The sequence below is a fragment of the Macrobrachium nipponense genome, chromosome 39 (genome assembly GCF_015104395.2).
Source record: "Macrobrachium nipponense isolate FS-2020 chromosome 39, ASM1510439v2, whole genome shotgun sequence".
Lineage (NCBI taxonomy): Eukaryota > Metazoa > Arthropoda > Malacostraca > Decapoda > Palaemonidae > Macrobrachium > Macrobrachium nipponense.
In genome coordinates, this window is record NC_061099.1 from 12,513,787 (window position 1) to 12,535,211 (window position 21,425).

A 21,425-nucleotide genomic window follows, 5' to 3' on the forward strand; every position below is an offset into this window, starting at 1 on the left:
CGAGGGCTTTCAATAATTGGCAAAAATTAATTAGAAATAAAGTACATTTGCGTTGTATAACTTATGCTGCATTCAAATCCGTTACAACATGAGTGGGAATATATGATTTGGCATCGCCGGTGACCGCCGATGCCCTGCCCTTTTCACCATCAAGGAACCGATAGGGTATAGCAGACCGTCGAGGCTGGGGCAAGGCTTCCCTCTGCGTTGTGTCACGATGGCTCGCGATGTCATTGGTTGCTGGGCTGCTAGTCTCATCTGGTATTCTTTGATCGGGGGTGTCGCTCGGTCTGGTATTACTTGTATTATTTATACACATAGGTCTCCTTAAGTTGGTGGGGAGGAAGAGCACTTCCTGCGTCGTATTCAATGAGGGCTTCTCTTGCTGTATGAGGAGTGCCTCGAGGAGTCGCAAGCGTCGCTGGTCAGGAGCCCTCCCTATTATCTTTATATTTTTGATAATACCGTCGTAGGATATAGCTTCCTGGTGTGCTGTCATAATATGGTTTTTAATCGCTCCTTCTTGTACGTGGCAGGAAATCCTCTTGGACAGTTTCATAGAAGTCATACCAACGTAAGAGCCAGGACATCCACGGACGGGGCATAAGAATTGGTAGACTACATTCGACTGTTTCAAGAGGTCTCTTGCTGGGGGGGTCGGGTTGTTCTCCTAATAAGGTCCGGGTACGTCGATTTGGTAATAAATTACAAGTTCGAGTTCTGTTGGCTTCTTTGAACAAATAGGTCAGAATGTAAGTTAATCTAGTGGCCAACGTTTCTCTCGGTATCATCCGAGCATGATACGGCAGTGGATCGGAGCAGACTGTTGGTGCTGTCAAGATCTACTCAATATATAACGGCAGGTCAGCAGGGGGTCAACCGCTAGCTGTGTTTTCATTGGCCGGCGGCGCAATGCGCTCCTGCCATTGGTTAAAGGAAGTTTTCTTCAAGACGCTTCTCGTCGTTGAAGGTCGCGAAGTTGCAGCCTAGCAGACCGTCGAGGCTGGGGCAAGGCTTCCCTGGGCGTTGTGTCACAACGGCTCGCGATGTCTGCTAGGCTGCAACTTCGCGACCTTCAACGACGAGAAGTGTCTTGAAGAAAACTTCCTTTAACCAATGGCAGGAGCGCATTGCGCCACCGGCTAATGAAAACGCAGCTAGCGGTTGACCCCCTGCTGATCTACCGCTATATATTGAGTAGATCTTGACAGCACCAACAGTCTGCTCCGATCCACTGCCGTGATCATGCTCGGATGATACCGAGAGAAATGTTGGCCACTAGATTAACTTATATTTTGACCTATTTGTTCATTTACTGTGACAAATAAATAAATTTGTAACCATTATCCCTGAAATTGACTCCTCCTGACGAGTAAATATTCTATTATGACCTCCATCAAAATTTCATTCATTATAAAATCAATTATAGTGGTAGGAGCCCCTGGTCACTATTAGATTAACAACAAATTACTAAAATCTGAAGCTTGAAGCTCCTCCATTATATCTGGCTCAAAATTCCTACAACTTCTACCATCTCCCCTGCTTTTACCCTTGTTCCTTTAAATCCATGAGATTTCTTTCCTTCTTCAACTACTTCACACCTACGATGAGTTTCTGCTCTTGTCTTGTCTGCTCACTACTAAGGACACCAACAAGTATATGATCAAGTACTAAATATAATCTTATGCGCAGTTGTTTGACAATATAGTTGTGAGGACCAGAGATTAAGACAGGTAGCTGGGTACTGATAATTTATTTACAGACAAACTGGGTTGACATAGACAGGTGCGGACGGATATGTAGTGCAGTCTCGCACCGCAAACAGAAATGACTCTGAGACGGTAAATTTGTGTTTTCTTACAGACATTCATTTAGATATAATAAAGCATACAAATAATGGAATTGCATGTGTTATACATCGGCGGAAAGGCCGCGGAATGCTCTATCGGATGGAAGTAAGAACAACGCGACTTGATGATTGGTTACAATGAAAATAGGGAAAAAGCGTTGTCCTTACAAATACTCCGCCCCAAGACAATGATTATGGAGTAATTATTGGATGACAAATTACATGACAATCTTGGAGGCAGGGGGCGACCCCGTGTCGTTGTGGCACTTGATGTGGGGCGTCCTCGAGTATAGTCCTCAGTTTTGCTGATTGACAGGATGCCTCCCCTGGCGGTAGCCTGGGGGGTTCTACTGTATGCCGGGCGACCAAGACTGCGAGAGAGAGCTGCATTGTGTGTGGTGGGGACGGGCCGTGGGAATCCCCAGGTGCGGCAGCGGCGTCCCGCGGGCAGAGCGGAACCACAGGTGAGCAGCGGCGTCAGCAGGTCGAGGAAAACCCACAGGTAGCGGCGTCGGCAGGCAGGGGAGGCCCACAGGCGTGGCAGCGGTGTCGGTAGGCCGAGGAGGACTGCAGGCGGTGGCGTCAGAAGGCCAAGTGAGCCCCAGGAATAACGGCAGCGTCGAGGGTTTGAAGAGGCCCACAGGCAGCGATGTCAGGGGGCCGAGCAGGCCCACGTGTGCGGCCGGCGACGTCGGGTGGGTAAAGCAGGTCCCCTCGGTGTAGCAACGGCGTCGGCAGGCAGGGGAGGCCCACAGCACGACGTCGGGTGGGTAAAGCACGTACTGCTTATGCAGAGTGTAGGCAGGCAGGGTGCCCACAGGCAGCGACGTCTGGGTAAAGCACGTCCCTGGCTTATAGCAGCAGTGTCGGCAGGCAGGGGACCCACAGGCAAGCGACGTGGGAAGGGGTAAAGGCACGTCCCTGGCTTATACAACAGTGGTCCGGCAGCGAAGCCCCATGGGCAGCGACTCGGGTGGGAAAGCACATCCTTGGGTGTAGCAGCGGCGCCGGCAGGCAGGGGATTTCGTCTGGGGACTCGCAGGTGCGGCAATGGCGCTGGGGGAAAAACCGAGGAGGCCCGCAGTTGCGGCGGGTCGAGAAGATATCTGGCGTCCCCCGGGTGAGACAAAGGAGGCCGCGACGTCGGATGGAAGTTTCTGAACCGCCGCCTGAATTTTGTGTTGGGTGACCAGCACCCAGCTACCCGTCCTGGAAATAAACGCCAAAACACGCTGGGAAGCAGTGCCGTGATTAGTCCGTTAATGGCGTTGGTCGTCCTCGCAGTGGAGTTTTCAGAGACCTAAACTGTGGCGCCGTATTGAGTCCGTTAAAGGTTCTCTGAAGGTGAGCGGCCGTATTTAGTCCGTCAAAGGCTGGGCCTAAACCGCTTGTGTCACCAACTCCGGGAGGTCAGTCACCAGTTGTGAGGACCAGAGATTAAGACAGGTAGCTGGGTACTGATAATTTATTTACAGACAAACTGGGTTGACATAGACAGGTGCGGACGGATATGTAGTGCAGTCTCGCACCGCAAACAGAAATGACTCTGAGACGGTAAATTTGTGTTTTCTTACAGACATTCATTTAGATATAATAAAGCGTACAAATAATGGAATTGCATGTGTTATACATCGGCGGAAAGGCCGCGGAATGCTCTATCGGATGGAAGTAAGAACAACGCGACTTGATGATTGGTTACAATGAAAATAGGGAAAAAGCGTTGTCCTTACATAGTCATCTTCTTTCTTATTAATGAGATAGCAAACAGTAATTATCAAACAGAAGTTCACGCACGACATTACCTTGCACCTAACATTCATGATCTTATTTATTCCTCAAACCCTTTGAAGTGCTCTTGAAGATTTCTTAATGTTTGGGTCTTATAAAACTCAAATTTTTTCTTCCACCTTTGCCTTTTTATGTATTTTCCTTCTAAAAAATGGCTGCTATAATACTGGATATTGGTGGGTTTATATAACAGACTTTTACCATGATTTTCGAGGGTGAGTCTTATTGTGGTAGTTAAATTTCTGACATCACATAACTGGATTAAATTTAGATATTGATGAATATGTCTCCTGCTCCCTAACTGATCATCTGCTCTCTTTCACATGTAAACAATGACAATAGAAATTTCGCAGATACCATGGTCTCATGTGGTGTCAAATGTTTTATCTAAATAAAAAACATATTAGCATGACATTACTTAGATGTAAAAGCCTCACATACTGACGATTCCATGTGTACTCGCAAGTCCATGGTAGAACTCATGTTTCATACACCACAAAGCAAGGAGCTTTTACACTCCAGATATCACATAAGACAAACATTTACAATCTTTTCCACGATTTCACTGAAGACAGTTTAAATAATGGGTATTGTGGCTGGCCTGCATTCACAGACACGGAAGGACGTTTAATATACAATTATGAAAAACTGTTTTGTATTACTACAAACAAACATGTTCTTTAGCATCAGCTCATACCAATACATATCCCCTTGTGGGGACAGCAATCTTGTAGTGGTCTTCCAAAAATGGAGTGATATCAATTAATGTCTCTTCTCTGCAGAATTTCTAATTGGAGAGGCTGCTGTGGTAGTGTTTTGCACTCGCCCCAGATTCATACCGACATCCTTTTAGAAAGGATGAGTGAGTCAGAATATTCTGGCATGTCCAATTTTGCAGTTCTCTGGCATTTTAGCAATAATTTACCTTAGAAATAGCGCTAAAGGAACGTATTTCACTGGGCGACACGGCTTCATCGCCCAGAATATTTTTAGATTTTCCTACATCAAAATCCCTTCAATACATCAGCTGACTGACTACCAGGAGTACTAATTACTATCTGCGGATCAGCACCTTTTTCTTTAGTTTTGGTACTGATAGTTTACTAAGACTAAACCTACTGTCTCCCATCTTCCTATATTTCCATTCACTTCTCCCTTTGAGATTTATAGTCCCAGTGCTACTAATATTCATTACAAAATGAACTCCCGATATCTAGGTAATAATTATTTCACATAAAAGGATGCATCCTTGGAAATAATTCAATGTTGTCTGCTCAGTAGATTTTTATTTGTATTTCTCCGCTTTTTCGTGAAGAGCCACTTTGAAAATTTCTAAAACCATGCAATTAGTTTAGCTAAAGACTCATGACCGGTGAAACATTAATTGAATGACAAGAAATGGTAAAATTCTTTTCTTTGCAGTTATTTTTTCATTATCATTATTAGTCGTAGTAGTATTGAATAGTACAACCAGATCACCAAAGATATTTATTACCTTTCAACAGGGCTGGTGTTCAACAGGATTTTTCTTTGCTAGGATAGAGCTCAGATTGCATTTACTAAATTACAGTTTCTCGATATATCTAAAAGTGGATTAATGGAAAATGGAGTGACAAAAATTTTTTTAAAGGGATTTGTTTGTAAAGCTTAATACTAGTAGTATTTGTTCTCCTATGCAGGAATTGGATATTCACACAAAAATTATTTAACTGTTAGTGTTACCCAGCTAAAATTCCATTTAATGCTGCATTACAAAACATTGCGTACCTCTATAAACCCATCTAACATGTTTACACTGGATGTAATCCACCTGTAAAGATAGAACCAGTAACTTGACACTTTTTAGCAAGTCCCCTAAAAACTCAATGGACCTCCTCTTCAACCAGCCTCTTTCCACTCTCAATGAAATATTGTTGTACAATATTTGCAAAAAGAAATTTTGGGTAGATTCTTTCTGTAAAAAGAAATGTATGGCAGATTCTAAGGAGGAATTATTGGTACTATTTCATTGGGGAAAGCTCTATTCCAAGACAAGATGAAACCTCTAAATACCCCCAACGAAGTAGGTCTTGAAGATGATGATCATTTTGATTAACTACAAAAGAGTAACTGACATCAACTGAAGTATTCCACATCATCTTAAATACACTTCCAATACAGCATACATTATCTGTCCTGCCAAAGAATTCCTGTAAGGCAGTTAGCAAAAAGTAACAAACCCAACATCAAACTATGAAACACCTGCAGTGAGTATCTGTTATTAATAACATTTAATGTACAAGCCATCTGGCTAATCTGGCAAAAGAATTCAGAACCTAACTTCACTTTAAAAACACACACCCACCTGTAGGCATACCAATGAAAGTTACAATCTTTCATTATAACAACTCATCTATTGCTGTTATGAATATATGATAAAACAACTTTCCTTCCAAAACTTCACATGTACAAAGCAAACCTTGTTAGAAAAGGCTTCAAAGCCTTTACAACAAGTAGAAAACATAAATGAGCAAATAGAAAAGCTAGTATAACAAAACATACAGATTATGATACCTTCAATACTACAAAAATTACAGATCTGCAATTAGTTAAAAGATCTGGCAGGCTAAAATGATGAGCAATGATAAATGTAATTCAACATACATAATAGTGATGGCCAGGAAAAGGTAAGTATTGCAAATGATCATGGCCTTTGCCAATATGTAGTCCAAAATACCAAATATTTTACTTTTCATCTGTACCCTCTGGTCTTTTCACACCTAGCAGTATAGCTTCATTAACTTTAATTTGCTCCAATTACCCAACTTAAAGCACATATAAAAGGAGCAAAATAATAGCAAAAAAGCCCACTAGTCCACAAATGTGACTCAGTGGTCCCATGTAAGTATATAATTTATAAAGAAAAAGTATTAAATACTAAGTAAACTGGCTTATAATTAGAGAAATAGTAACTGGCCAAAAGTTGGCTAACATTTTTGTGAAAATAAGCAACTACCCAAATATAAAATTAAGGGAAATGCAACAAATACAACCTACAACAATACTTGCTGGTCACTTCTCCAAACTAGTGCAAACAAAGTATGAATTACAGGTATTGACATCAATTATTAGCAAACTGGCAAAAGCAAACCAACTGCTTGTGTGTTGTTAGCCATTTCTCACCTTCACTGTCCTGGAAACTTGTGGGAAAACCCAATTGCGAGTCATTTCTTGCTCGGTCTTCAATTATGCTCAAGAAAAGCACAACAACAAAACAAATGGTGAAACAGTAGCCTTACTCAGGATACTCTAAGCCAAATTAAACCAGGAGAATATTGAAGCTTGCAAATGAACAAACATCAGCGCACCATCCTGACTACTGCTGATACCTAGTGGATCATCCTATGCAAGTGGAGTACCAGCAGACTTAAATTCTTTCTTTGAACAGAATAAAGCATCTGGGACAATGTGTTGCATACAATAGGGCTATTTATAGGCAATGTGTTTGTGGACAAACAAGCTGAATTTAGTTCATGAGGGATTTTCTGAGATTTTCCTGTTAACCAGCATTATTATTATTATCATTATTATTATTATTAAGGATTAGTTTATCCAGACCTCTGAGCCAAACAACGGCTCTTCTTGAGCTGGTTTAACCAGCATTAAAAGACAAGTCACAAATTGATGTGGTCACCTTTTCTCTCTGCATCCGAACTACATATACTGTATCTCAATAAAAAATATAAGTCTGATTACCACAAACCTACTACTAAAACCATCAAAATGCAGCGCAGAACATTTTCTTACAAAATCATACAGTAATTGTAATTATGCTGATAACGTCATTCCATTTATTATGATATTTGGTACTATGAAGTCCATCTGGAAGTTTTTTTGGGAATAGCATTGATATTTCTTTAGGGAAATATTATAAATTCCTTATTTCTGAGATTTTTCATCTGCGCTAATGGTAGACTATTGAGATAAGGGTCTCAGGGCCAAGAAACAGAAGACTGACTCAGCAATTACTCTCCGAGAGAATAATTCTAAAACTTTTGTTTGTTTATATGGTGTTTTTACATTGTAATGGAATCAGTGGTTATTCAGCAACGGACCAACAGCTTTACGTGACTTCCGAACCACGTTGAGAGAACTTCTATCAACAGAAATAAACATCTCTGACCCCTCCGTGGAATGCCTGAGAATCAAACTCAGGCATTCCATTGAGGGGTCAGAGATATCTATTTCTGGTATAGATATCCTGCTCATGGAGAGAGATTTTCACATATGAATTCTACTTGTAAAATTATACTCTTGTGCATACGACACTACATAAGCCCATAATAAGAAGGGGGGGAAGGGTGGAAAGGGAAATAATGTGGTAATCTCAGTATAGTACGTACCAGCATTTACTGTAAGCAAATATTACTACCCATTATATTTACTAATGGTTTCAATGAAAAATATAGGCATGACTCCCTAAGTTCTTGCAGTCTTTGAAATGTTCTGGAAGGTGTTGAGATTCCATAAAATTTCATATACCATACCAAAGAATAAGACTGTTATAGCATATCTTTAATAAGTTTAAAATTACAGTATAGTATCAGTAACCTCTGAGAGGAGAGAGAGAGAGAGAGAGAGGAGAGGGAGACGAGAGAGAGAGAGAGAGAGAGAGAGAGAGAGAGAGAGATTTCCAATGGCAGTAGCAAATGCTGAGATGACAAGCAATGCAATGCTGTCCAAAAATGCAGGAAAAAAGACATTAGAAAGTTTTATAGTACAGTACCTCATTAATAAATATTATTGTCACATACTGTACCATGTGAAACTTTATATTTTGGGATGTCAAAGAATCGTTCATACACACTACACTAACAATGTATATCAAGGTGGTTAATGTTAGGTTATGCCATGCACCACTCAGGATTGAAGGATTAAAACAAAGTAGTTCATTTTTAAATTGTCACCGATATAACAATGAAATGTTTGTCAAAAACAAAACTACTACGTATAATCATAAAAACATGGTAACAGGATGGTTTGATCAATTTTTTTCTTTTGCAATAATGGTGTCAATTATGTAATGAGAATTGACCTTTAGTATATAATATAAAAATGACAGTGTTAGTTTACTGTGTAAACGAGGGCACTATAATGGTGTGGGAATGCTGGGAAGAAATAGTGAACACACATAGGCTAGCTCTGATTTTGATTTTATGGTGTATATATGGATGGCTTCTGGTGGGGTTTCAATATCCCCGTTAGTAATGATGGTACGTTATATATTTCATTAACTGTTTGTGCCTAGTATTACATGTCAGATACAGCAACATACAAAAGTCACATGTAAGAGAGACCAATATTATATGCAGGGGATTCTCTTTGTACAGAAAGTGCAACTTCCCACAGACTGACATAATAACAGGAATTAGCTATACCTGAAAACTGAGCAAACAAACAATGCTTTACAGGAACTACCCACTGTACTGGTTAGTGACTAGTTGATCATCTTGCATTTTCTCAGAAGAAATGCGGTGGGTGTCGTGACAATTCGCTAAACATGAATATGAGCTAACGTAAGATATGGATTTGCTCATAAAATCACAATTTTTGAAAGTAAATTGTATTTTTCCTAACTATACAAACCTGACGTCCTTTACATAAGGAATTAGTTCCAGCTGGCGCTGAGTAATTCCTTATGTAAAGGACTGATGGTTTGTATAACGTGTAGGAACAACTTATAAATCAGAGTTTATGTTGGTGAAAATCCAGCCCTTGAGTAACAGCAGTTCCACCAGCTGACTGAAGAGACAAAACTTTCCTCACACATTGACTAAAAATACAACAAAGCAAAACAAAACTGCAATAAAATACTGATTTGACAGTAAATCCACATGAAAAAAAAGAGAAGAAAAGTAGCGCGTAGCAACTAAGTTACAAGAACTCATAAACAGAATGCTTATAAGCAAAAAAACAGAGGAGAGAAGATAATAACAAATAAATCTAGATACTACCTCAGTAGAAAGATATTACACTGTATCCACTTATAAACACCATTATACAGAAAAAATACAACAATGGTAAGATACTTTGAAACTGTATTACTACAGCCATTTTACCAAATTATGAGCAAAGGCATTAACAATACTGCCATGAAGACCCTTCCACATTTTTATAGTTAAGGGAATGGAATGAAAGACCCATAACACAAAACAGGTAACATCTCACAGAACCCTTAGGTGTATTAAGCATCTATTCAGTACTACCCACACTTGAATGGGCAAGAATATAAAATATTTTTTTAAACCTTAAAAGGTGAAATAAAGATAACATTGTTTTGAAGTTATTTCGATACAATATACACTCAGAAACTATGTAAAGCCATGAATTAAAATTGTTTATAGAACAAAAGGAAATTATCGTTAGCTTGTGGGTTCATATTCAATGAATTATAGTATAATACTATAATACATTGATTCATATTTGACCAATATGATCTTCATTACCTTCAAAATGTATGGAAGAAAAATTATGCTCATATACAGATTATATTTCAAAATGTATTCTCTCATACATGAAGGTAATTTAACAAGAAGGATAACATTCTCATAGCTTTGGACATTTCAACCTTGCAGGAATACGAGATATAAGCTTTCCGAATACTGATGAAAATATCTATCGATGCTTGAATAGATCGTATTTAGCATGTGACAAAATTAAGCACTGCAACATTCTACAACCAAAACTCTCCTACGTTGCTTTATGAAATCTCACTTTTAAGGTTAAAAAAATGATATTGTTAAGATACAATAAAGTTTTATACATACTTACCTGGCAGATATATACTTAGCTATAGACTCCGTCGTCCCGACAGAATTCAAAACTCGCGGCACACGCTACAGGTAGGTCAGGTGATCTACCATTCCCGCCGCTGGGTGGCGGAATCCCGACCATTCCCGTTTTCTGAGCCAGATTTTCTCTTACACCTGTCTCCTGAGGGGAGGCTGGGTGGGCCCTTAATCGTATATATCTGCCAGGTAAGTATGTATAAAACTTTATTGTATCTTAACAATATCATTTTTATACATGCAACTTACCCAGCAGATATATACTTAGCTGATTGACACCCTTGGTGGAGGGCGAGAGACAGCTATATATATAAAAAAAAAAATTTTAATAACGGGAAACAACAATTGTTGTAGGATATCAATCCTTGGTTCTTACCTGTTTGGGCCGAAGACTTCATGATTACTGTCATTTAGTCTACATGCCTCAAGAGCTTCAGTGAGGTAAACCACCTATGACCGAACAGCCCTTCTGGATCATGTCAATGGGGGCTAGCCCGCTTACGCGACAGAACCTGCATGGATCGTACCAATGGGGCTTACCCGCTTACATGGCAGAGCCTGACCTGTATCTTATCAATGGGGGCTAGCCCTCTTACATGACAGAGCTTTAGGCTTTACATAATGCACAACGAGGAGACCAAAAGTTAATCCCGACCACCTGACCTTCCTAAAACGCCATGTTAAATCTAAGAACCTGAAAAGGGTTATTCCTATACCCTCTTTCAGTCAACCATAAAAACCAAACACCATAATGTTAAAATTACATAACCTAACTAATTAGGATTAACCTCAGTCCTCCTCCTCCCCAGCACTAAATCCGTGGACACATACGCTCCCAGTGAAAAGCACTTCTCATAAGTAACTCTCACATCCCTTAGATAATGAGAGGCGAACACTGAGTTACACTTCCAATACGTGGATTCAATTAGATTTTGAAGGGACCACGTTTTATGAAAAGCCATTGAGGCTGCTATGGCCCTCACTTCGTGTGCTTCTACCCTGAGGAGTTTAAATTGTTCTTCACCACATTTAAGATGCGCTTCCTTAATAATGTCTTTAATGAAAAACGTAAGGGCGTTTTTTTGATATTGGCCTTGTAGGATCCTTGACCGAACACCAAAGACTTTCCTGCGTACCTCCCAAAAGAGACTTTCTTTGTAAATAAAATTTTAATTTTAGCCGCTCTTACTGGACAAAGGGTCTTCTCCTGTTCTTCCCCCGTAAGAGAAGAGAGTGCCTTCACTTCGAAGCTTCTAGGCCACGGTTTTGATGGGTTTTCGTTCTTGGCTAAGAAGAGAGGCTTAAAAGAGCAAATTGCAGCCTCCTTCTTAAAACCCACTCTGCCCTCTACCGCTTGAAGCTCACTCACCCTTTTTGCCGTGGCTAAGGCGAACAGGAATAGAGACTTCCTTGTCAAATCTCTAAAGAAGAATTATTGGAAGGTACGAATCTTTCAGACATCAGATAATGAAGCACTATATCCAAGTTCCAACTGGGATTTTTATTATTCTGACTTTTTGAGGTCTCGAAAGACCTAATAAGGTCATGGAGATCCTTATTGTCCGACACATCCAGACCCCTATGCCTAAACACCGAGGCCAGCATACTTCTATACCCCTTGATCGTAGATACAGCTAGGCCACACTTACTTCTAAGGTAAAGAAGAAAATTTGCAATGTCGGTTATAGAGGTACTGGAAGAGGATAGCTCATGCGTCCTGCACCATCTTCTAAACACTTCCCACTTCGACTGGTACACCCGTAATGTGGATGGTCTCCTGGCTCTTGCGATTGCTTTTGAAGCTTCGCGAGAAAACCCCCTCGCTCTAACGAGTCCTTCGATAGTCTGAAGGCAGTCAGACTTAGAGCGGGGAGGTTTTTATGATACCTGTCGAAGTGGGGTTGTTTGAGAAGATCGCTCCTTAGTGGGAGCGATCTGGGAAGATCCACTATCCACTCCAGCAACTCTGTCACCCAATCTAGGGCTTGGCCAAAAAGGGGGTCGATCAAGTTAATTTCGTTCCCTCTGAGGAGGCAAACTTTCTTATTACTTCCCCTACCAGTTTGAAGGGGGGAAAAGAAAAGCGTACCCGTCTATTTCCCTTCCAATCCATGAGGAGGCCGTTCTATCGCTATTGCTCTTGGATCTGCGATGGGGGAGCAATAATTCTCCAACCTTGTTCCAGTTGGTTGCGAACAAGTCTACGTTCGGCCTTCCCCATAACCCCCATAACTGATCGCACACTTGGGGGTTGAGAGTCCATTCGGTGGGGAGCACTTGGTTTCTTCTGCTTAGCAGATCCGCTCGAACATTTCTCTCTCCCTGAATAAATCTCGTTAGAAGAGAGATCTGCTTCTCTTGCGCCCAAAGCAACAACTCCCTCACAATCTCGTAAAGGGAGAATGAATGAGTTCCCCCTTGCTTCCTGATATATGCTAGGGCTGTCGTGTTGTCGGAATTGACCTGAATGATCGATCCTAATATCTGTTCTTGAAAGTGCAAGAGAGCTAGGTGAATGGCTTTCAGTTCCTTTTGTTTATGTGCCAGGACACCTGAGCTCCTTCCCAGGTTCCCGACACTTCTTGCGAATCCAACGTTGCTCCCCACCCTACGTCCGATGCGTCTGCAAACAACGCTCGGAGAGGGCTCTTTATGTGCAAGGATATTCCTTGACCGAGTTTCTTCGGGTCTAACCACCACCGAAGATCTTGTTTGACCTTGTCCGTTATCCTGAATGACTCTTCGAGGTCCTGGGAACTTTGATCCCAGTTCTCCTTCAGATAATACTGAAGGGGTCTTAGGTGCAGTCTCCCTAGGGAAACGAACTGCTCCAACGAGGAAATGGTTCCCAGCAAACTCATCCACTCCCTCGCGGAACAATGCTCTTTCCCTAGAAATACTGACACCTTTGTAAGGCAGCGCTCTATTCTCTCTGTTGATGGAGACGCTAGAAAACCCGAGAATCCATCCGAATCCCCAGATAAACTATGTTCTGCTGGGGATCCAGCTGGGACTTCTCGAGGTTGACTAGGAGTCCCAATGACTGCGTCATCTTTAATGTTACCGAAAGGTCCTCCAGACACTGTTGCTTCGACTTTGCTCGTATTAGCCAGTCGTCCAACTACATCGAGATTCTGATCCCTTCTAAATGTAGCCAATGCGCCACATTCCTTAGGATACCCGTGAAGACTTGCGGGGCCGTCGAAAGGCCGAAGCAAAGCGCTCGAAATTGAAACACTCTTCCCTGTGACATGAATCTTAGGTATTTCCTTGATGCCGGATGAATTGGCACATGGAAATATGCATCTTGAAGGTCCAGGGATACCATCCAGTCCCCTGGACGAAGAGCAGAAAGTACAGAGGAAGAGGTCTCCATCGAGAACTTCTTCTTTATCACAAAGACGTTCAGCGCACTTACGTCCAAAACCGGCCTCCACCCGCCCGAGGCTTTTGGTACCAGGAATAGACGGTTGTAGAAACCTGGTGAATGGAGATCTTGAACCGGTTCTATTGCCCTTTTCTGCAACATAAGTTCTACTGCTTGCAGGAGAGCTTGACTCTTGACAGGATCCTTGTATCTCGCTGTTAACTCCCTTGGAGTTCTTGTTAAGGGAGGATATTCCCTGAAGGGGATGAGGTATCCTCTCTCGAGGATCGAGAGGGTCTAGCTGTCCGCCCCTCTCTTCGCCCAGACTCTGGCAAAGTTCGACAGTCTGGCGCCTACCGCTATCTGGAGGACTTCTTCTTCATTTTGCCTTCCCTGCGGGTCTCCTGGAAGGTCTTCCTCTGGTATCCGGTCTTCTACCTCTAAAAGGGGTTCTTGAGGAGGAAGAGGCTCCTCGAAAGGGCTGCTGAAGAGGTGCTTTATCCTTCTTTTGAAAAGGAACAGCAGGCTTGAACCTCTTTGCTGACTGTGTCAGTAAATCCTGCGTGGCTTTTCCAGCTAATGATTTTGCTACATCCCTCACCGTGTCCTGTGGGAAAAGGTGGTTCGAAGTGGCGAATATAGCAAGGCCGACCTCTGTAGAGGAGATACTGACTTGGACAGGAAAGACCCGTACACTGCTCTCTTTTTCAAAACTCCCGATCCAAAAAGAGCAGCCACTTCCACCGAACCGTCCATCACCGCTCTGTCCAGACACGATAATACACTCGATAATTCGTCCATAGTGACAAATTCGGGATCTTGGGCTCTCTTCGCAAGGGCTCCCAAAGCCCAGTCCATAAAATTGAATACTTCTAGTGTCCTAAAGAGTCCCTTTAGTAGATGGTCCAGTTCACACATCCCCCAAGTAGCTTTTGCTGATAGTAGAGCGCGCCTCCTTGAAGAATCTACTAAGAAGCGTAATCTGCGTCTGCCGATGAAGGCAGTCCTAAGCCCATAGGTTCCTGGGTATCGTACCATCTTCTAGGTTTACGAGTCAACTTTGAAGGAGGCATGAAAAAACAGTCTTGCCCGCCTCTCTTTTATTCTTAAGCCATTCTCCAAATCCTTTGAACGCTTTTTTCATACTAAGGGCTGGACGCATTTTTACAAAATGAGGATGCTTTTGGAGACTTCGTGCTTGATAGCAAAGATCCTGGAGAGGGCGGATCCGCTGGTTGAAGCTTATCCCCGAACCTCCTGCAACAACAACAAGGACAATCTCTTATAATCAGAGACTACTACATCCACTGGTAATTCTTCATCCGAGACTTCTTCTAAGTCTCCGGCTGTAGGGGATCCTTTCGGAGAAGAGCGGTTCTTAGTTGTCGAGGACTTCTGTCAACGAAGAAGAACGTCGTCCGTGTGACAAATCCTTGCTCCTACAAGGCGCAATAGTTCTTAAACGCACGAGATCTTCTCTCAGGAACCTGTTTCCTACCAGGTGAAGGGCTCCTACTCTCCGAACGAAGAACTCATAAAGTGCGAAGGGGTCTTACTCTGACCTAAGCTCGTACAAGGAGCCTGGCGCCTACTCGACTCCTGACGCCTGCTCGACTCCTGGCGTCTGCTAGACTCCTGGCGCTACACCCGACTCCTGACGCCTGCTCGAACTCCTGAAGCCTGCTTGATTCCTGGCGCCTGCTTGACTCCTGGCGCTTGTCGTGACTCCTGGTAGGCTCTTGACGCCTCTCACAAGACTCCTGGCGTCTGTTAGGCTCTATACGCCTGTGATATTCTTGGCGCCTACTAGGCTCTGTCAACTCTATGTGTCTAAAAAGCTCCTGCTTCTTTGGCTCTTGACGCCTATCCTGATCCTCAGAAGAGGAGTCCGACTCCTGACTTCTCCTAAGAGACGTAGCTGATCGCTTGCTCTGCGAGCGGCTACCGCTGGGAACTTTCTTCCTATAGATAGGAGAGGATCGTTTAAAGGGAGAACGAGAGTGTCTCTCCGGTGACGAGCGCCTGCTAGAGTGAGAAACTTCTCTCCTACCAGGAGAAGAAAACTTCGATCTCTTCACTGGAAGGGAGGAGTCTTTTCTTCGAGACAAATCCTTATGTAGAGCGCCTACCAAGGAGGATATTTGCTCCTGTAGATTAAGCAGGAAAAGCTTAGTCGGATCTTGAGGCGCTGGAGACGGTCTTCTCGCCTTCTTACTAGTCGAAGGAAAATCCTCTGGAAATCGCTCTGGGCTTGAATCAAATGCGTCTCCTTTCGGCGCTACCCACGATCTCTTCAGAGGACGAGACTTCGAAGCAGAGCTCCATCCACGCCTGGACGAGGAGGAGTCCGACGCAGAAAAACTCTCTTCCAGGATGCCTTTTCTACAGCTATCCAAGGCAGCCTGGGTCGTTACTTCAGGATCTGCCGAAGGGACGCCTGATCGTTGGGGATGCTCCACATCCTCCCTGCGGCTTTTGACATTCCTCCTCCCCTGGTCCTGGGAGTTTGGAAGCGGTCTAGGCCTAGGAGCAATGCGGAGCCAATCAGACGCCCCCTCCACTGCACTGGGGTCACTGTATTCACTGACACTCTTACCTTGTGTTTCCATAGCTTTAAGCTGCTCCTGAAGCTCCCTGATCGAGGATCTCATTTTTTCCATTTCTGAAAATGAATCCTTAGATTCAACACAGGGAGAAGGGGCCGAGGTTATGGGAGAAACATCATCTAGCTTGTTAGTTTCTAATTCAGGCTCAAAAGAACAAGATCTACTCGAGCTTCTAGCTGACGCTTTCCTAGCTCTATCCTTCTCTCTTTTCTTAATATAAGAAGCTAAATCCTTCCATCCTTGCTCCGTAAGCCCTTCACATTCAGCACAAGTTCTATCAAACGCACATTCAGAACCTCTACATTTACTACAAAGTGTATGAGGATCTACCTCTGCTTTAAACAACCTAGTTCTGCATTCTTCCCTTGCACAAACCCTAAACTTAGGTGTTACTTTAACTTCAGCCATCTTAATAGACAAAACCAAATCCAAGTCCTAATCCAGTCCAAAATAAGCGTATGCCAATCCCGAGAATAAACAAGAGTACTTCACCAAATGAGTCCAACCAATTCTCGGCAAATGAGCAGAATTCCAATCAGGAGAGACCAAACAACAGTTGTTGCCGGCCTCAGCGACAGAGAAAATCTGGCTCAGAAAACGGGAATGGTCGGGATTCCGCCACCCAGCGGCGGGAATGGTAGATCACCTGACCTACCTGTAGCGTGTGCCGCGAGTTTTGAATTCTGTCGGGACGACGGAGTCTATAGCTAAGTATATATCTGCCGGGTAAGTTGCATGTATAAAAACAAATAACTAACATGATCAACATGTTAATGGTAAATTTGTTGTGATGCCTTAAACAAAACATACAGCACATAACCTGTGCATGTAACAATAAGCATTATTATAAGCAAAATATATTAATTCAACTATGAAATTATATTAAAATATGCTACTCTTTAGGAGTTTGCAAATCATTTGAAAGCACAGTCACCAAGAACAGTATGCTCTCTCTCCCCTTGGACAAAAATTTCAGATTCATTACTGTATTACTGAAAAAGATATATTGATCCAAAAATAATCAGACCATGCCAAACAAACTTTTCTACTGAGCATTTACAATAGTATATCAATAACTTGTAACTAAGACTTCTACAAAAAACCAAATTTTTCTACACATGAAAGGCATACTGCATATATTTACTCCCCCCAATATTAGTACTTTGATAATCCAAAGAGCATAAGAGTATGAAAGGGTAACAGCTAATTATTGGATATTCACAAGCTCTGGCCAATATATAATCAGTCATTTACTATCACATGTTCTACCTTATATAAAGCATAAACAAAAATGTCCAAAATAGCCAAAATGATCTTACTGAACTGGCAAAGTCCTTAATATTGCACTCCTGAAACTTTCAACGGAGGATACCTGTGACTTGACTGCACACAGTGCTGGTCACAAAATCCACAGCACTACAAAAAGGATAAAAAATACTGCTAATCCTTACACAATCTCTCCTTGGATTACCGCTACACTACTACACTTGTACTCTAAAAAGCCTAAGTTGTGACAGACTAATTGTACCCGAAGAGCCTGAAACATGACAGGCTTTTTTGAGCAATATACAGAGCAATCCAACAAAGAGCTGTACACTTTTGTAGACTTGGCACTAAATACTACTTGGCTATAAGTCTAACTACTGTATAAAAGTCCCACCACTCTCTTAATAAGGAAGATAAATTTACAAATAAATACTATAAAACAAAATATTTTTATTAAAATGAAATACATGAAAAATCTCCTTTTAATATTAATAACAAAATAAACTGAGAACTACTTTATGTGTCACTAAGCACGATACTTCATTCTCCTCCTCAATTTCTGTTGCTTCTTGTCAAGCATTTCTTCCTTGGACTCTTCAGGAGCCTCTTGGAAGATCCAAGGGCCAATGAAATTGGTCCATGCCATTTGGAAGCCACGAATTGGTGCCTGAAAATTCGAAATTCCTGAAGTTGGACATTTATGCATCATCCATAATTACATATCCTTCATAAACCAACATCACACAAATTCAACATGCAGCTATAAAGCAACAATCACCTCCTTGTGTGTTTATGCTGCTTTTTGTCCAACAAAATGAACTGTCCCTACAAACCTAAATTAAGTCCCTTCACTCACGCAACAGAAGGACAGCCTTTGAGATGAGTAAATAAAAAATTAAGGTCATACTAACCACAAAGAAAAAATTACCAGTCATGCAACTGAGTCAATACCTAACATTCTGAACAATCGTCATTGCAAGTTATCAACAATATTCCCTATTTCCTTCAAAATTTGTCAATTCATACATATGTAACTGCATCTTACACATTTCAACAGAAATGAATAGCTTTTTAAAATAAATTTCAAAACTAACTAGTTGTACATGTCATAAATCAGCTGACCACAGATACAAAAAGCAGCTTACCATGCTGCAAAATTGGGGTCTCCCCACTAACTAAGCCTCACCATCACAATCGCACTACATAACACCATCACAGTGCAGCAGTCAATCAGTATGAAGAGCAGAGACAGTCGGTAAAAAAAGTGCATGTACAAAACATAAGATTCAGACTCCATTAGGAAGGAGATCTTCCAAGTTTGTATTTGTGTAAAGCCAGCATGAACCATCTGGCTCATTTTATATGTGATTCACGCAATGCCCACAATACATTACCGAATAATGCAGTAAATCTTATAAGCTGAACAGTGAAAAGATATATTATATTTGCCAGTGTATTAAATTCAATGGTGCATCAGCTACATCCTTATTATACAAGGATATTTTGAAGGAAATATTTCAAGTTGGCTGTATAGCAACATCTGTTAAGCTTCAAACGTTCCCAAGTTTATTTGCCATATGCTATGACATCTAGCTTCAACTTAATATGGTGGTAATGCCTTTGTTTTTTCTGCGTCATGGGTTTAACCTCTGCAAAAATTGTACAGTTATAATGCCCCAGGGCTAAATCTAAAACTATTTTATGTTTTTCTTTATTCCGTATTGTATTTCATAGTTTTACATAATTCTCATTCATTATTTTACACCATCCCTTTTCAACACTACACCAATTATCAATGCTATTACTGTACAATGTATCCCCTGGTATCACACACTTCAAAAGTATCTTTGTTACAAATTATACGCAAAATTTTAAAAAATATGTGGTAATTACGTACTACAGATACAAACCAAACTGGCTCAACAGTGCAGTAGCTACCAAGTTATCCCTATACGAATCAACAGGAATACTAACTCTAAAATAAAAATCACATATGGAAGACAAAAAAAAAATGTTATCACTAACTAATATACTACCTGCAGAAATATTCTACTCAATATACCTACTCTAGCTGCGGAAATAAACTCAGTAATACAAAACTGACTCACATTACAGTATACAAATGACTTAATACTTTCAGGCTATGTACATTATATCAACACATATGGGCAGTCTAATAACAAAGATCAAATCTATATCAACTTACGACAATCATAAACAAACAACAGAATTTCAACTTACCAACAACCATAGCAGCCAAAAATAGGTTGAATAGGTAGAAAATATGACCACTGCTGATGTTAGAATTATGAGATCCTTCACATGCCTGTCAAGGAAAAGTAATACTGTAATACATATTTAATAGCATTTGAAAACCAGCCCGTGAAGAGCCGCTGTTAGGCTCAGAGGTCTGGATACACTAATCCTTTGTAATAATAAAAATAACATTGAAAGTAATAAAATTTTTAGCCCAAATACAATGGGAAAATACAAAAAAAATTTGAATTAAAGTACATGGCACAGATATTCCAAAGGACAAATTTTGTTCCTTCACTGATGTAGAAAATTGTCTTGTTAATGCCAATTTATTATAAATATTTTTCCACATTTATTCACACCATTCTTGTTGAGTAATGTAATGTACTTACTTGACCTAATAGTTTAATTATCTCTTTTCCTAAGCTTTAGTTAAATCAGTTAAAAGATTGAAAAACATCTTTCAAGACAACTTTCTCTCATTTTTCTGACATAGCTGCACAAGGTATAAGTTTAAGAAAAGAATGGGTCTATTTTCCTTATTATACCTTTCTATTTATACACAAGGATGGTTATTCAATTGTTATTGCCTCTGCTATTGCAGTGGGGGAGGTTGTCCTACACAGAGTGAAGGCTCTACTTTTTCCTCATGAGTGTGGTGTTCCCCCCACCAGTAAAGGAAAGAGGTAAGACTTCCTCTGATGCCAGCATCCGTTTGGGAAAGTGTTGCCATAAAAGGAGGTATACGTAGGTCTGTATGCAGGGTAAGAAATTATTACTGAAGCCCAAATCAACCCCCAATGAACAAAGTATTTAGAAGCTGGACGGGTAGGTAAGAAAATACCTAAGGAAACATGAGAAGTTAACAAGAGAAAGCAATACAGGCAGAAACCACAGGGATGCCATTAAAGAATAACAATATCATTTACAATGAAGTCACACACAGTTCAATGAAAGTAATACCCTTCTAAGGTACAGTTTCTGAGAGAAACTTCAATTGGGTGGCCATCTAAGATGGTTCTTTCTCTGCTGAGACATGGTGGAATCATTAATACAGTACCACACATATTTTAAAGCAGATTAGAATAATGTGTACCAGTAGGATAAAAACTCAGCTCCAATGTACTGCCTTGTATGAATGTCTAGGAATGGACAATTAAATGAAAAAATAATGGTATAAAAATGATGGTAATTCTAGCCTAGGCTGTAATCCTGTATTGAACTCAAGAATGCTACACAATCTGACATTAAAAACTACTTGGGAAACTGACTTAACAGACCAAAAAGAATACTAAAAATGACAAATTTTCTAAGACAATATGATATTGTTAAGATACAATAAAGTTTTGTACATACTTACCTGGCAGATATATATGATTAATGGCCCACCCAGCCTCCCCTCAGGAGACAGGTGGAAGAGAAAATCTGATTAGAAAACGGGAATGGTTCCGAATCCCGCTACCCAG

At 41.1% G+C, this 21,425-nt stretch overlaps 1 protein-coding gene across 1 annotated transcript; it reads right to left on the reverse strand.

Moving 5' to 3' along the window:
* Positions 1–5,386: 5,386 nt before the first annotated feature.
* LOC135209957 (serine/arginine repetitive matrix protein 5-like) lies at positions 5,387–20,078 on the reverse strand. The gene is made up of 3 exons (XM_064242684.1): positions 19,945–20,078; positions 15,491–18,370; positions 5,387–5,447 (listed from the first exon to the last, which is right to left on the reverse strand). The coding sequence occupies exons 2-3, from the start codon at positions 16,843–16,845 to the stop codon at positions 5,387–5,389; spliced, it is 1,416 nt and encodes a 471-aa protein (XP_064098754.1). The 5' UTR covers positions 16,846–18,370; positions 19,945–20,078.
* Between the last annotated feature and the right edge of the window lie 1,347 nt (positions 20,079–21,425).